The following is a 17,219-nucleotide window of genomic DNA, read 5'->3' as shown; positions in this document are numbered from 1 at the left end:
GTGCACTGTGCACACGGTATATGAGGGATGGAAAGTAACTTTAACTGGTACTTGCATGATAATATGTAGGAGCATCAATGTAAGAAATACCCGTTTCGTTTAATGGCTATGTGTGTGTGTGTGTGTGTGTGTGTGTGTGTGTGTGTGTGTGTGTGCGCAGCGGTTTGGACCGTGAGACCATCCGCAGAGTAGTCTGTGTTTCTTTTTGAGAGGGTCGGTCCGCCTGAAAAACGCGTTTTGGAACGAAACGGTTACGTTTTGCGCGTTTGTGACGCCCTCTACGGGTGGAATTGGAAATGCTTCTGGGGATTCGTTGAGTAAGCCACCCGCAACCTGTGGCAGAAATTCAGTGTTGACTCGACGTTTTGTTTGTGATTTATGGCTATTGTTTGCAAAACAGGCCCCTCCCGCTAACTTTGGAAGCCCGTTACGAACGAACGGTATGGACTATCAAAATATCCCTTGACTATGTTCATTGCATGGGTTCAGAGATCATGTGTACCCATTTTCGTGACATTTGAAGAAAATATGTAGGAAAAGGAGCAAAAAGTGTGTTTTGGAGAAAATTCAAAATGGCGGAAAATCTATCCTGACGCAAATGGGCGGGGCCTATATGGGGAGATGCGTATTGACCCAAGGAATCCAGGGGAAAAAATTTAATTTAATTTTCCGACCTACGGTTCAAGAGTTACAGGCCGAAACGTAAAGTGGACTGTTATAGCGCCACCATGAGGCCAACTGACAAAGTTATTTTTTATTTAATCCTTGATATCATTATAAATCTCCTCTCAGAGTTTTGTAACTGTAGCCCCTATGGTTTGCGAGAAAAAAAATATTGAATGTGAGTTTTTGCGATTCCCATTATAAGTCAATGGGAAAAATTAATTCACTAATAAATTAATATCAATTAAACGATTTGTGAAAGTGACAAACGGGCTTCACAGTTATGTCAGGTGTGTTCATATGCTATTGGTGATGCGATTTCAGATCAATTGCTCCAGCCACTGAGGAGAAACGCTGTTTCAGACACTCACTCAGACACTCACTCAGACATTTGGTGAATTATATGTTAGATGAGAACTAGGTTAATGAGTCATATAATGTAACACTGTTTGTTTTAGTGCAGCACTAATCCCCAATACTGGGATAGACCATAGAAAGCGTTCCTGAAACGATCCCTTCAGATGGGAAGGAAATCCTCACTCTTATTTTACAAAGAGAAATGAGCAAGTGAATGTGTCCTTGAGCAAGGCTGCTTCTAGTGTCTGAAAACGCACGTGCATTGTTTACATGTCCCTCTTTGATGCTCCTCCCACAGGAGGAGCATCAAAGGAAGATGGGTAACTATTCAACCTAGCAGTTTAAATAAGAACTAACATGTTTAAGTTCAATGCAATAATTTGTAATTGAATAAATAAAAGAAAAACTAAAAAGTATAAACATTGTTTCAATGTTCGACATTCAAACTTGTAATAGGTTTGCTTATGTTGGCAATGTTTGAACATGAGAAAATAAACACATTTTGGACTTATGATGGCTTATGAAAGTTTCAAATCATTTTCCATTCACCTATTTTGTGAACAAACTTGAGCCTTAACATAAATTACAAAATTGAAAAAGTAACAAAATGGTCATTGGACATAACGTAAACCACTGTCATTCTCCATTTACCCTTCTCCCCTGGCACACACACACAAACACACACACACGTAAAGCGTCTTAATTCCAGGTATTATCATTTTAAAATCACGCTTTGAAACTCTAAATAATTTATACTGGATTAAGTGTGATATTTTCAACGTGAGACAACATATTTTATTCATGTACCTTTCTGAAAATTCAAGACATGATGTTTTATTGTTCAGCTCTTTGCCCCCCAAAGACAGCCTGCAGACAGCCTGCAGAAGGTGCACTGCGTGGTCATGTTCATAAAAGGACTTAATAGCTACACTTAGCCTACAAATTGCCCATATATCTCAAAACAGATACATATGGCTGGTTACCAAAGGGTTATAATAATGATGATTCATGGAAAATTGCAGCTGTATAATTATACAGTAACCTTTTAGAAATCACAAAAGTCCATTGCACACTAATAGGAGATGCTTGGTGGTAACAGCGATGGTGAGACATACATAATTACAAGATATTTGAAGTGACCTTACCATCCTATTTATTGTGGGTAGGAAAGATGTATGTTGCCATCACCTGGATTCACATACATTAAACATTTTCTTTTGAAATTATAAAACTGACTAAAGATGAAAATAAAAACATGGCCCTCCAACATAAAAGATTGGCCAACACAAACAGATTATGCACAAATGAAACAAAGACAATATATAACATCTTAAAGGATCATAATAGCCATTTAGCCCACTGACAACGACTGAACGACACACTGTATAAGTCAGAGTCAACATTAAATACTGACAACCATTTTCCAAAGCATACTGTGTCTGAGGAAGCCATTACATCGATTTTAGTATGGTATTGACAGACAACTTACAGAGACTTAAACTTGCTTGTAGGCTTAACAACAAACAGACAAAATGTCATTGAGCAGTTTGTAAATCCTTCCATCAATCCGTTGCATTTTAGGGGAAATCTCGCTCTTTCGACAACGCAACATTTCGGAGCATCGGCAGGTTAGCAACTCACCCCACACGGAGGTTAGGGTTTGGGTTAGGTTAGGTTGTCGAAAAGATGACATGTAGAAACAGTGACACGCTCCCGCATTTTAAAGAGCAAATTGCTTTGAAAGGTCTAGCTAGTCAAAAATAGTCCCTGGAGAGAAGGTCCATTAATAAATGAAATGTAAACATCCATGGCTTAAAAGCACAAAATTATGTTTAGCCAACATTGACTCAATTATTTCAGCTAAGTTCAGTTACATTTGAATGACTATGGAGAAGGGGGAAAAACACCTGCACACTGCCTTCACTTGCTCAATAAAGAAAATAAGGAGAGAAAATATGGCCAAACTGTGAATTAATAGACAAAGACACATCGACAGCATGGTATGTACATGTATTGTTAATGCCATAAGTGTGCATTGTAGGCATGATGGTCCCAGTGGGAATAAAGCCTCTACCTATGCAATGTTTTTACCATCCTCAACCATTGAGCTACACAGGACCTCATCATTCACACCATGAAAAATAGTACAGTTCAGAGTGCTAGTACCCTCTTCCGTTCCACAATTTTAAGGAGTTTGCTCGCTCATTTCACAAGATAACGATTACTCAATGGGCTATACATTCATATGGCTTGAAGTAGCAACATTTCCCATTAGGTTTGAAAAACTTTCTCCACCCCTCTTTTGCTACTTCAGCTCAAGTGCAGCGATCCCCTGGCTTGGCATGCAACAGCAGTGTGGGTCACCCTGTGGCCTGTTCAGCTGCCAGGGCCCTTTGTGTACAGAGATGTTAATTGGTCCTAATCCGCCACTAGAAGCTGTTTTGGTAGCCTGACCTCGCACCCTGAAGGACACCTTGGTGTGAAATACTAAAGGCCCATTCAAGTGCCAGAGAAAAGAGGCACAGAGCATTCCAACACAATTCAATTTCCCAGCTAAAAGAGAGAGGGGGGCATAAGGGAGGGGATGGAGCTAGGACGGAGATGGGGATGCATCATCATTCTGACAGTGAATGCGTGGTACAAAGCAGTATTAACTAGGATGTGCAGGCTCACAGACACATGTCTTAGGCCATGCTACTTGGAGCTTCTCACACACACTCGGAAGATGGGAATGCTAATTGCCTTGAACCTAAACTAGGAACCACCCTCCCAAAAACATGAAAACACTTGAGTCAACAAATCAATTTGATGAAGTAATTTGGTTCAAGGTTCCTGATACTACAGCCGCTGTCACAATGCATACAACAGGTCAGGATGAGCTACAAAGACATTTCAGTAATGGTGAATTGGTGATTTAGGCGGCATCCATACGAAAACGATCGTAGGTGATTCCGCATACGCTTTTCATTGTTTAGACATTTCTGCCACAAAGAGCAGGCATTTTGCGTGCTCGAATACGCACATCTTTGAAAACCGGCTCCTAGAGTGAATCAATCTGAAGACGCCAGCTTCACGCCTCCGTATGAACATTCGAATATGGATCATTCCTGAAACTATGACGTTGCAGCACAAACTGTCCCTTAACCACGCATGTGCCGAGCCCCCCTCTCCCCCCTTCCCAACAACATCAAACATGTTGCTTTTGAGTGTGAGGTACTCCTCCCTCCCACATTACCTCCGTCAGCAACAAGAGGACATGATAAAAAGAAAGGCAAAAAAATAAAATAATTGCTTTTCTTCTCTCTTTTTGCCGCTTTGTGGCAGCTTTACAGCGCCACTCACAGGCCTGGCATATATACTACAGTGGGTTTGGTGCGTTCTGGGGACGGTCTTGCCGTTCTCAGACAGTGGTTTCATGTGGGCACACACATTTCTTGAGACGATTCCGTTTATTGTCTTTGTGTATATGGGGCCTTAGTTTGTGTTTCACTTCATTTCAATCCAAAGCAAACCCATTTGGCATGCAAATGCAAGATAACGGGTTGTGTGGATGTGGCAGTCTGTATCTGTTCAATCGTGAATTTTATTTGGCTTTACATGAGTAGTCAATATGTATGAAAATGTTAATACTACACTTGACTTGAAATCAAAAACAGCCAACATGTACCTTCCTTATGCCCATGCAAAACAATATTGAAGCAAACTGATGATGTGTGTTGGATATTTGTATTTGAAACACTGTGGATGTTTGCAAGGGATCAAACATTATCATCACTACAGTACAGGGCAGTGGATAGCTGCCAGACATTTTCAATCAAAGCAAGGTATATACAGTGTGTACAAGTCAAATATATTTATTTAAATGTTTATTGATAAATACAATTCTACATATTTCTTTGCATGCACTTCAGCAGAAACATAATTTTAAATAGATATACGGTTATCAACTACAACCTACACAAATATCCAAGCATATATTACAAATAGATTGCAACACATGCTAGTTTACTTTCATTCATGGCCTTGCTGGCCTCTTGGAAGGGATGGTAGCATGGTTATTGAGTTCATTATATTAACTGACCAATTTTAAACAGATTGCCAGCGTCTACAGTTTAAACAATTCAAAAATGATTGCTCTGGACAGGTTGCAACCGCCTGTTTGCCACAAAGTAGAGACCTCTTCTAGTTTCAATAATGGATGAATGAAAATGTATTATAAAATAGAAGGTTAATGAATGAATGCCATTACCTGAATGATCTCTTTTTATTATGAAACTGAAATAACCTTCAAGAGACACAAAAAAGCAAGGTCATAACTGGCAGCAATAGGCCAACAGGGCTCTGAGGTTCAGTGAAATGAGGGAAAAAAAAGTAAATGACAAAAATGTGTGTGCTCTACAAGGTTATCATCACCCATTATTGTTGTCAAGCTATTTGGGGTATCCAACTACTTTTTTGTTGTGAATACAATCTGTGCCAATAGTATATAACAGCAACTGTACTGTTAAAAAAGGCACAACAGAGATTCAAACGGAACATATTTTTTGCTAAAAGTGGAAGACTGTTGCCAAGCCAAGGTGCACTGCACTTCTTTCATTTTAACCCTACCAACCGATCCCTGTTTTGACAAGCCACATGTCCCTTCATGATGATGACAGCCTCAGAATGACTAACCCTGCAGGTACACAGAAGCCATATGTAAAACCTCAATGCATTGATTGGGAGACCAAGCTTGTAATCATGCTAGGACTGGGAGCAAATTGGTGGTGAGCAGAGTGGGACCTCTTGTCTGTGGGACATTTTACTGGCAGGAGTACAGCATTTTTGACTGTGACCCAGCCCTTTCTCTGGTCCATAGCGTTAGGAATTCTCCTTAACGCTAGGTCAGTGATTATCCTTTCGTCTGTAGTAAAAATAAGAAATACAATTTTGCTACTCACCAAAACAAAGACGGCTTTAGGGAGTTGAAAGCCTACTTTACTTAGTGGAAACACACGGGAGCCCATTTCATTCCCATTGACCAGATTTTGACTTCCAGTGAAATATTTTCTTTTATGGCCAAAACGTGTATTTTAGATGTGAGGTGGGCGGCTCCGCGTGTGCCCACTAAGAAACGTAGGCTTTCAATTCCCGAAAGCCGTCTTTGCTTAGGCAAGTAGCAAAACTATATTTTTTATTACAGACGAGAAGTGCGCAGCATTTCCTGCGGGCACACCGGATCATAACTGACATAGCGTTATGAAGAACACCTTCTAATGCCATGGACCAGAGCTAACCCAAACGGTAGAGATAGATGTTTGACCTTAATGCCAAGTGTTGTGTTCACAATAATTTCAAACTGTAACCATGGATAAAGCACATTTTATCACACATGGTCACCTGTTTGCCAAACCATTCTGCATACAAAGCCTCTCTATTGCATTTCTCATTCTTGGCAATGTGAAAATCAGAAACTTAAACTGGAACAACACAAACTGAAACAGACAAACTGTCAGACAACCTGTGTTGTAATAGGTTATATTTTCAAAGGCCGTGTGCATGTGACTTCTGCATCAGCACAGCTTACGCAGTTAAACACCCCTTTTCCCCTGAGGAAACGATCTTTAGGAGGGGAGAAAAGTGATCCAGCTTTAGCGGAAGTTAAGAATGACTGGGTTTTTCTTAGTTTCTAAAATACTAACTATGCTAACTTCTCTATATGACCAACCATCTATTCAAATAGACATGTTTTTTAGGGGTGGCTCGGTATCAACATTTTGTTATCGCGGTTACCGTCCTCCCATTTACCGCCGGTATTGCGGTAATTACCGCACCCCCGTATCTATTAATTAAGGTTCGGCGATAAGACAAAATATTCCTATCATCTGCCCAAAATTCGTCTCTCCACGGTCCTATAAGCCCGACTGCTCGAGTTCCCCGTACAGCACAGTGGGTCTGGCTTTTGAAAGTAGCAGATCTACAAGCTCACAACGCGTCGCGTTCGCAACGCGTTCTGAGCTTGTAGATCTTTGCAGTGTCGGGTTACTATAGTAACGTAGGCTACAGAGGCGTCAATTGGGTATGGCAAGCTATATGGCACCTGCCATACCTAGGCTACAGGGGGAAATAATAAAATGTACTTTCATCGTGCCTGTTGCTAAGGTATGGCAACATGACTGGTGTCTGTCATGTTGCCATACCTTAGCTTTTTCTGAACTGACGCCACTGGTAGGCTACTGGGGCTTCAGACACTGCACGCTATTTGTGAACAAACCAGATGAGACGGGTATAGTGATTGTGTACGTACGGTCTGTGATTATGCAAACTCACGTCTCAAATCGCATTGATTGAGTGGTGATATAAACATAGTAAACAGGTTTTAGTTACCAGACTTGACAGAAAAGGTTGTAGTCGAACAACGACGGGCACACGCGCTATACTGTAAAAGTACTCACTAGCGCTGGTTTCATTTTCGGTTTTAGTCCTCGCGCTCCGCGCGTATGAATAAAAAAAGAAACGGCCACGAGGTATGTATAAACATACTTGTGTGAGTTGTGTCGTGTGGATTATGGAGAAAGTTTAACGCTTCTGAGGCTACTGCACTGCTCCAGTGTCTACTGTGTCTCACTCTCTGTCGGAGACTGTGACGGGCGGGGCCAAGCTTCCAATTGTTCCAAACCTGTGGTGCGCGGCCCAGAGCAGAGCGGCATGAAGCGCATGCGGTCCTCGCTTCTCCCCCGTTTTAAAACTCGCTCGTTCTCAATAAAAATAGCCTATTTTTTGTCTTTTTTGACCGCGGTAAGGACCCTGACACCGCGGTAGGCCGCGGTATACCGCGATACGGCGGTTACCGAACCCAGCCCTAGTTTGCACCATTTACTTGAATAGGTTTGTCCTCTTGCAACATCAGGAATGGTGTCACATGTTTAGTCCAAATTTTCATATTCTTTCATTAAAAGAATGGCACACGCCCACACTTCTTTCACTGACAAGCTAGCTGCTTAGACTTAATTAGAATGCAGATTATAGAACCGTTACAAAAATAACAGATTTTATAGAAATTACTTTGATGCTGACAGATGAGACATTTGTTTATTGTGACTAGACTACTAATCATTGCCATTAATTAGTTCCTCACAAAGAAGCATACTGCCTTCTCTTTTCATATCCCCAAATGACTGAATCAGCCACTAAAACAATGGCAGAAAGACATTTTGTGGGTTAATAGCCTTTGTCGCATGTGACATCAGAGACAAAGGCCTCTTAGAAAAGACTTGCTCTGGTGATAAACCTCTGTTTATTTTCCCTTTTCCATCCAAGAAAAGTCTCCTTCAGGGACCCTGTAAAGTCACAAAAGCAATGCAAAACCATCAACACCTTGCACTTCTATTTTCAATGTCATTTCTGTCCTAAAAGAAATTAGGTAATGGGTTGCTTTCAAAATAATCGGTTCAATGACGGTCAATGTAATTAACAAAGGAATTTAAAAGAAATGTATAACAGCCGAGTTCAAACGGTAAAATGCCACCAACGCAGAGATAGAAGTTCATCTCAACTTGATATTATCCATACTTTACAACAAAAAAACAAGGTTTGGAAACATTCAATATTAATACAGTTTAACATTTGTGAGATTAAGTGGAGGAGGGAGGACATCATGCATTAGGTGAGTATAAAAAGGTCTCCACTGTTTCCCCAACAGCTGCTTGAGATTATCCTTTGGGTTCAAACTGCAACCTGTCCTGAACATCATCAGAATGTGCCTCAGCCTGACCTTGCTGCTTGGGGCATTACGTTTGATGATGAGAGTGAAAATAGGAGGCAGAAATTAGAGGGAAGAGGTCCTCCCCCCCCCTGACAGAATGGGGGTTCTAACAGGCAGCATCTCCAATCCTTAGCTTTCGGATAGCCTCAGCTCCATTAAGTCATTTCATTCCCTTTCCCATTTTGCTAAGAGGCTTTTAGTGTATGCTTGCCTTATACTCTCACAAGGAAAAACATCACCTTGCCATCTTCATGGCCTGAGAAGTGTTCAAAAGGCATAATGAGGATGATGTGAACTAGGCGGAATGTCAGTCAGAGGGCCCAGAAATAACACAGGAAAAAATAAACTAACCAGTGCATAGCGGAACACACAGACGTTCATGATAGCAAACAAAAGGTATCAGTACTGTGGAAGTTGGTAACAGGGCCAGAAAGGCTGAAATTGTTCCTGGATTTACACAGATACAAAGGTTATCAATCAATATTCTTTAATAACACTGATTAACTGCTGTTACTGTTAGTCAGTGCTTAATCAAGACTTCATGGCAAATATGCAATGCCGTGACTCTGTGAGCTTCTTTTAAATATACAAATTAAAAAAGGTTTCATCTAGCTTCTGGACTAATTAAATAAATGTGGGACAGGGCTGAAAGCTGGCCATGTACCAATTTTCACATCCTTGTGAAATTACGCCTGTAAAACTGCTTCAAATGGTGGCAGCAAATTGTAGACAGTTGATGACTCAATTAGCACTTCTAGCGTTAGACGTGTCTATATTTCATAGGTGATCTGGGTAAGTATCTTAGTTGTGAAAGTGAATGTAGATCATCGACAGTGAGATCTTAAAGATTCATTTGGGGTAATTTTTATCCTTTAATTCAGACAAGAGTGTATCGAGACAGGAAACCAAGTGCACAGAGAGAGGAGAAACATGAGATAAAAGACAGGGTCAGATACGAACTTGGGTCCTCAACTACTCTGTGTGAGCGCACAGTCTGTGCAGTGGCTGAGACACCAGGCACCACACAACAGTGAGATTTTAAAAGGGATAAAAGGGGGAGTCATCAATATCATTTCTACCTTTAATTCCTACTTGGTCTTGCATTGTTTTAGTTTACAATGATCAAAGAAGATGATAAATGAGAAACTTTAATGATCCTTTCAGCGATATTATTGCGACCGAAGGTCGCATATACTCTGAAGAATCGTGTCGCTTGAGTGTCCGAAGCCTCGTGACCGTCCTTCCGAAGCCTCTGTGATGTCAGTGTGATGTCAGCGAGTTGTGACATCACTTCCTGTACAGGGCAGCTACACGAAATGTGGATAACACTATATATGGAGATAGTCCAGTCCATCATGTCATATGGGACTACCGTCATAGAAAGTAGCCATTGTTAGGCCGGAGTCAATGGCTGTCTGTCTGACTGCCAAGTCTGCCATTGACTTGCAGCGCATGAACGCCGCACTGGAGCGTGAAAACCAACAGGCCTGATGGAAAATGATACATGGCCGCAGGCTTTGTGACGTCCCACATCTTATGTGCTGGGCATACTACTAATCGACGCCAAGGACCTCCAGATGCCATACAAAGAGTATCTAACCTGAGGCCCCTTACTAAGTAGCATACATTTACAACATACCTTCTCCAAAAACATCAATATTGAACTCCATATGTATATGGATACATACATGTAATTTTATTAATAAAGGATAAAATAAAATAAAAATGCCATAGATGGGCATTCCCAAAAGCAAAATCCCTTTATGCCCATATATGGGGATTTCTGATGTCATCAATCTCTGGCCCTAACTAGCTCAAAAGCCTGCTTTACTCTGATTTACACCCTACCTTTCCAGATGATGACCTATTGGGTACACACTTATGTCCAAATATAGAAATCCCAAGGCATCAAACCTAAGCTTGGCTTTACTAATTAACATATGTTTCATGCCCATATATGGAGATCCCTGTCCCAATGTTATCAATATTAACTCATCCAGTGCCAAAACCGAAAAAGTTCGGTTTTTTAAAACGTATTAAGAAATGCCAAAACCGAATAAATTCGGTTTTAAAAAAAAAAAAAAAAATTTTTTTTTTTTTTTTTTTAAATTTTTAAAAAAAATTTTTTTTTTTGGACCCCATCAAATCTAGTGAACATGATTTCAATCGCGATTTTGCATGTTCCACCCCCATACAACCCCATCTAACATACAGGGCAGCCATGTTTGTTTACATAACATGTAAAACATAATGGCGATTATCTCAAGAATGCCTGAACGGATTTCCAATCGGATTTTTTTGTTTGAAAGCTGTGAACAAACTGCACAAATCCACTCCAATGCAATCCAGGATTGCATTGGATTTTTTAGAGCTCATTCTTCTCTGTTTTTTTCCCATGCATGAGGTGTGCAAGGTTTAATCATGGCTAAGTTGACGAAAATAAGGCTTCTAAAATGCTTGGTAGCCAATAGCTAACTTCAAGCTAACTTCATCCTCTTCCTGTACATGCACAAAGGAAAGTGTTCAGGCAAGTCATGGCTGCAGGGCTTCTGCATATACCAGCATATCTCTATGGGATTTTCTATGGCACCTGGGGCACCCTCTAGTGGTGAACGGGTGGCACTAAAAGAGTTAAGGACATATCTGGAAATGCCCATATTTGGTAATGTCCACATATGGGCATGTTTTGACATAACATAGTCAGGGAACTCCATGTATGGGCATAACATTGATTCTGTGAGTGTGCCATGATTCTGTGAGTGTGCTGAGCTCCTAGGGTTGATACCCTCACAAAAACATGAACAAACTCCCCCCAGAATGACAACAACTAGAATCGTCAGAGAAACGCTGTGGTTGGCCAGATTGTCAAGAATTGGCGCGACCTCGCCCTTTAGGGCGAGGTTGCATGTCACCCTGAGGTCGCATTCCACCCTTGGGTGTCTTACTAGTAATATACCAGTAAGACGCCCTAAGGGCAAGGTCGCGCACATTGGCGTGTGCAGACTGCTGGGCGAGTGCTGGCGCTTTGGCATGGGATCAACTTTGACCAAAAAAGACCTGGTTGGTTGTTTAAGTTGGACAAAATGTAGCCATATTTTCCCAAATATGGAGATGACTGAAGTCTGACATCATAGATGTTTGATGTCATAGACCTCATGAGAGCCAGATATGGGCTTAATATTGATGACATCAGGGATCTCCATATATGGGCATAAAAGGGACAGGGACTGAATTAATTTGCAACATTATTGTGATGTCAGAACAGGTCAGCTATATCCTTCTGTACCGGTTCTTTCGGGTACCCTTTTCTGAAATTGAAGAACCGGAGCCGGTTCCATCATATTTTTATGACCGGTTTCCGATAACGAATCTGTAAGGAATCGGAACCGTTAAAACCAAATGGGTCCCAAACCTATCCTTCTGCTGAGCTGGGATGATATTGATGACATCATGGATCTCCATATATGGGCATAAAAGGGACAAGGACGGAATTCATTGCAACATCATTGTGATGTCATTCAATGTTATATGAGATACATAAAGGTTTCCTGTGTAAATAAGCTTACTAGGATCTCCTTTTAGATGACCATCTACCAGTGAACTGTACAGTCATGCAACTGTACCTTTTCCTATGCAAACTTTGATTGAATACTAATGTAGTAACTAGTAATAAAGCTTTTTTTGTTTAGTTATTGATGATATCCTATGCAAAGTACTGTGTTCTATCCGTCTGTCTTTCAATGTTATATGAGATACATAAAAGGATCTCCTTTTAGTTGACCTTGTACAAGTGAATTGTACTGTCATGAAACTGTACCTATTCTTATGCAACGGACCTTCTAATAAATTATTCAATCAATCAAGGTCAAATTGGGGGGAAACGCTCACTCTATAACGTGGACCACACTTGTACAGTAACTCAATTAATGCGTATTAAAAACAGTTACTCCAAGACCATATTTAGTCCTCTATTACTATTAGCAACATAGTCTACTTCTTTAAAACAGACCTGACCTGCATGCAGACTCATGCTGCGCTTCTCACGTGACCACGTCACATGATGGATAATCACCCCCCCCCCCCCCCCCCCCCCCCCATCTGTCACGACACACACCGTGAGCATCAAAACACCACCTATGAAATCAACCGTACAAAAAAACCACATCATTTCCACATATAGCTTTAGAACTGAGCTAAATTGTTCATGATTTTGCACCAAATGCGAACAAACCAAGACGATGACAGTCATGCATTCCGTTTGGAATTCATTCATTCACCATATCAGTCAGTCAGCTGATTTTCACTCAGGACTGGCTCGTGACGTCTACTAAAACACCGTTAGTAGCTCTGCTCTGCTGCACTGCACATTATGATAGAAACGTGACCATCACAATAGCCTGCCTGCTGTAGGCTTATTTGCATAGGCACATCACGCAAAAAGCCAACAAATCATCGTTATTATTAGTAGCTGGGCCGCAAAATGCGACACTGGTCGACAAAACACCGTTAGCATAGCTTAACAGCTGTGTTAGCTGGCTTACTAAAATGACACGCACCTCGCACGTATGACAAGCAAATCCATCAAAATTACCCAAAGAAGAGGAATATGACCGAATTTTGGAGCGTCACAGTTAAAAGCAACAGCAAGCCGTTAGCGAGTTACCGTGCTTCCCAACGTTAACAGCCTACGTATCAAGGCTAGCATGTTAGCTAGTCTGGCTAACATCACACAGCAAGACATTATACGACATGATACGTACTCAGCCTGGGTTGAGAGATGTAGTTTCTGGTCACAGCCTGGGTGTGTGTCCTCGCCGCTGCCATGCCGTTGATGTCCATCGCTCTGTTTGCCACCAGCGTTGCCATGGAAGGAGAAATGGAACAATTAGAAGCACCTTGAACTACAGACAGACGCTGCGATCAGTAACTAGAGGGCCAATGGACTGACTGGTCATGTGATACAGTCTGCACTAACCGGATGTGTTCTATCTCTCTCCCCCCCCCTCTCTCTCTCTCTCACCTAGCTCCATGCATGCATCAGTATAAATCAGGGGTCTTCAACGTTTTCAGGCCAAGGACCCTTAGCTGAGAGAGAGAGATGAAACAGGGACCCCCACTAGCACTACATATTGTATACAATTGTGTTGCAGATTAAATTATTTCTTAGACAGCTTATAGACTTGTTTGACAGCACTGTCATCATGTTCAAGGAGTGGGCTAATGTGTATTTTCAGACATTTAACCACTTAAACCGTCAAATACTTTATTCTGCTCTTCTTTTCCCTCTACAAACCTCTTTGCCAAAAATAGCAGATATTGCAGATCTGCTTTTTTGGCGTAATGTTCCACTCAGAAATTTAGGGATGCTATAAGGTTCACATGGTTAATGTAAAAAAACATGATCCGGCTAGCACACAAAGATGCCCAGATTTGGTGGGCCCCCCTGTAGTAACTCTGAGGACCCCCTCGGGGTCCCGGACCCCCTGTTGAAGACTCCTGGTATAAGGCCTAATACAGTGTACATCAGTGATTTTCAACCCTTTTCATATCAAGGTCTGGTATCATATAGCCTAGATAGGAGAGATGACAGGCAAACGTTGACCAAAATAACAATTATTCTACACTTTCTAATGTGTAGACTTATTATAAATTAAGTAATGCATATTTGATCAAAATAACAATTCTCTAATGTGTAGACTTCTTGTAAATTAAGTAATGCAGATGTTTAACAGAGCGTAAAACCATAATTTAGCTGGGGATCACCTGGAACCCCCTCAAGGACCTCTGGTGGTCCCCGGACCATAAAATAAATATGTATTATTACAGGCAACAGTTTGTTCTAGGCATCTGTGATATAGATAAACCATATCTTCTTCTTTCTTTCTATGGAGATCCCTGATGTCATCAATATTAAGCCCATAGCTTGGAATGCCCATATATGGACATTGTGTGAGTCTCATGTGGTTTACTCTATAACATATGTCAAACGTCAGTCATATCCATATTTGGGAAAATATTTTGTCCAACTTAAACAACCAACCGCAACGCGAATCACACTTGCAAATTAATTCCGTCCTGTGCGAATTCTGTCCTGCGTCCTAAAGGGCGAGGTCGCCCTTAGGCGTCTTACTGGTTATTATTATTATTATGATGATTATTATTAATAATAATATGTTTATCATATTTCATTGAAGGCTTGGGAAAGTAATTTTCCTTTTTGCCAGAGATACTTGTTGTTGGAGTCACACGATGTCCTGCACAATTTGGGAACCCATCCGCAAAACAAAGAAAAGGTGAGGGGATAACAACCTCTGTAACGTCAGCAAGACAAAGGAGATGATCATGGACTACAGGAGCTGCAGGCTGCACTAACATGGCACCATCCACATAGCCTGGGGCCAGTCTATATACTATGCAGCTAACTAGTAACTGCATATAGCTAGACTTCATCCCCACACATGTTAAAACCTATGGTTAAAACATAGGTTTAACATGTGTGGGGATGAAGTCTAGCTCCAGCTAGGCTACCATCCACAGGCAGTGAAGAGAGTGAGCTGATTCATGTTCCTTCCCCTGGGTTCACATCAGCAAGGACCAGCAGGGGCGTCAAGAGTGGGGGAAAAGTGGGACTGAGTTACTAGGGCCCAAGGTGGAGGGGCCTTAATTATTTTATACTTTAGCTATTGAAAAATAGCAGATATACAAGCTCACGGTGTGGCACCGAGTGCCGCGCTGCAAGCTTGTAGATCTGCTATTTTTGAAAAGTCACGAAAATGTGTGCAAATCTTTGAATATATGTATTTTTTAAGCGAACATTTGTGACTCAAACTTTGCTTCTGGGGGGTCCCTGGAACAAAATACTTTAAGATGGGGGTCCGTGGCCAAATACATATTATTTTTGGGGTCCTTCACATGAAAAAGTTTGTACACCACTGACTGACATAGAAACATATAGGTTTTTCAAAAACCTTAGAAGGATTTGAAATATTCAAATTTTCAAGATTTTTCAAAAATTGCAGATCTACAAGCTCGCAGCGAGGCACTCTGTGTCGTGCTGTGAACTTGTACAGTATATTCGTTATTTTTCAAGAGTTAAAGCACAAAATAATGCTTTCCCACTTCCCAGTCTAAATGGATTAAACCCCCTCCCCCTATAAAGAACATTCAAGGGGGGCCCCCAGTGAATCCTTGTACCCAGGGCCCAGAATTTGGAGCGACACCCCTGACACTGACATATTTAAGGCAGAAAAACAATGGCTATTCTTTCTACACAGACTAAAGAGGATCTACTAACTAGATGGACTCCAGCAGCTTACATGTGCTGACTGACTGCATCACTTTCTGGTACAGCAGATTATGCTAGAGAAGCGTGGGAATTCTTCTCACCCCAAAGTACCCACTCGTCCGGCCCACATTTGCCTAGTGCCCACTCTTCCTAGGTGCCCAGTTTTCTCTAGTGCCCAGAATGTTTTGGTGCCCACCTTTCCTGTTACCGTTACGACATAACCAGACACCACACAAGACCAGCTATTGATTAAAGTTACAGACACAGATGTCAGATAAATAGAATGTTGTTCACATTTAGTAATAATTAATTTGATAACATACTATGATACTACGGTATTTTTGACAGTGGTTATACACAAGTATTATATTAAATCCCCTCACATGCTACTTAAACGTTTACCCCCCATAAAATAAATTGCTCAATGCTGACAGGCAGGTGGTTTCATGAATATATATTATATAGACAACATTTCAGGCCAATAAAAAAATATATATACCAAATTTGAAATGTCATACTTGAGCCAAAAATGGCCTGTTGGCAGCCGGACTATTAAGGACTGTACAGAATTGATGATATTACTACTACTACTTTATCACCCTTTACTTTAATCCTTGTATCTCATGGTTTCCGGAAGAGGGCGGGTACGAGGCTAGTATCTCATTTGCTTTTTAATTATTTTCATTTACTATTTTCCACACTGTTGAGGAAGCTTGAAGTATAATAATGTTACTGGATTTTTGCACATACCAGCAGTAGTGTCTGTGTGCGTGACAAATAAACACCTTGAACCCACTAGACCTCTATCCTTTCTAGGGTGGCCATCTAGAGACGACAGCCCTGTAGCGACTATGGGTCCTCACTATGTAGATTACCATGCTGATTACTCTCATTCATCCTATTTCACTGTTATATTAAACTGTGGCTGAATGAAATCTGTCAGTCGTTAAGCTACTATTGCTTTGTGACCTTGGCTTGAGCAACCATTGTGGTGGTCTCTGCTCAATCCATAACCACACAATTGTCCTGGTATCTGTTGAGTGCACCGTTGAGTGACAGGTAAAATAGCATGATTGCACACGCTTTTCCCCTTGAAAACTCAGTTGGTTTTTTCTCATTTTTGAAGCTCTGATCATGTCTCATTCGACACAGCATGGCCAGCACAATATG

General features: G+C 41.2%; 1 protein-coding gene across 1 annotated transcript in view; it reads right to left on the bottom strand.

The window, feature by feature from the left end:
- Positions 1-13,707, bottom strand: part of atp6v1ba (ATPase, H+ transporting, lysosomal, V1 subunit B, member a) — a 34,980-nt gene extending 21,273 nt beyond the window's left edge. Inside the window, exon 1 of the mRNA XM_080739740.1 lies at positions 13,525-13,707. Coding sequence (XP_080595866.1) covers positions 13,525-13,630 — 106 coding nt within the window. The 5' untranslated portion in view covers positions 13,631-13,707. The remainder of the gene's footprint in view (positions 1-13,524) is intronic.
- Between the last annotated feature and the right edge of the window lie 3,512 nt (positions 13,708-17,219).

The sequence above is a fragment of the Nannobrachium achirus genome (assembly GCF_963921795.1).
Source record: "Nannobrachium achirus genome assembly, chromosome: 13".
NCBI classification, from domain to species: domain Eukaryota; kingdom Metazoa; phylum Chordata; class Actinopteri; order Myctophiformes; family Myctophidae; genus Nannobrachium; species Nannobrachium achirus.
This window is presented reverse-complemented; position numbering and strand designations above follow the sequence as displayed.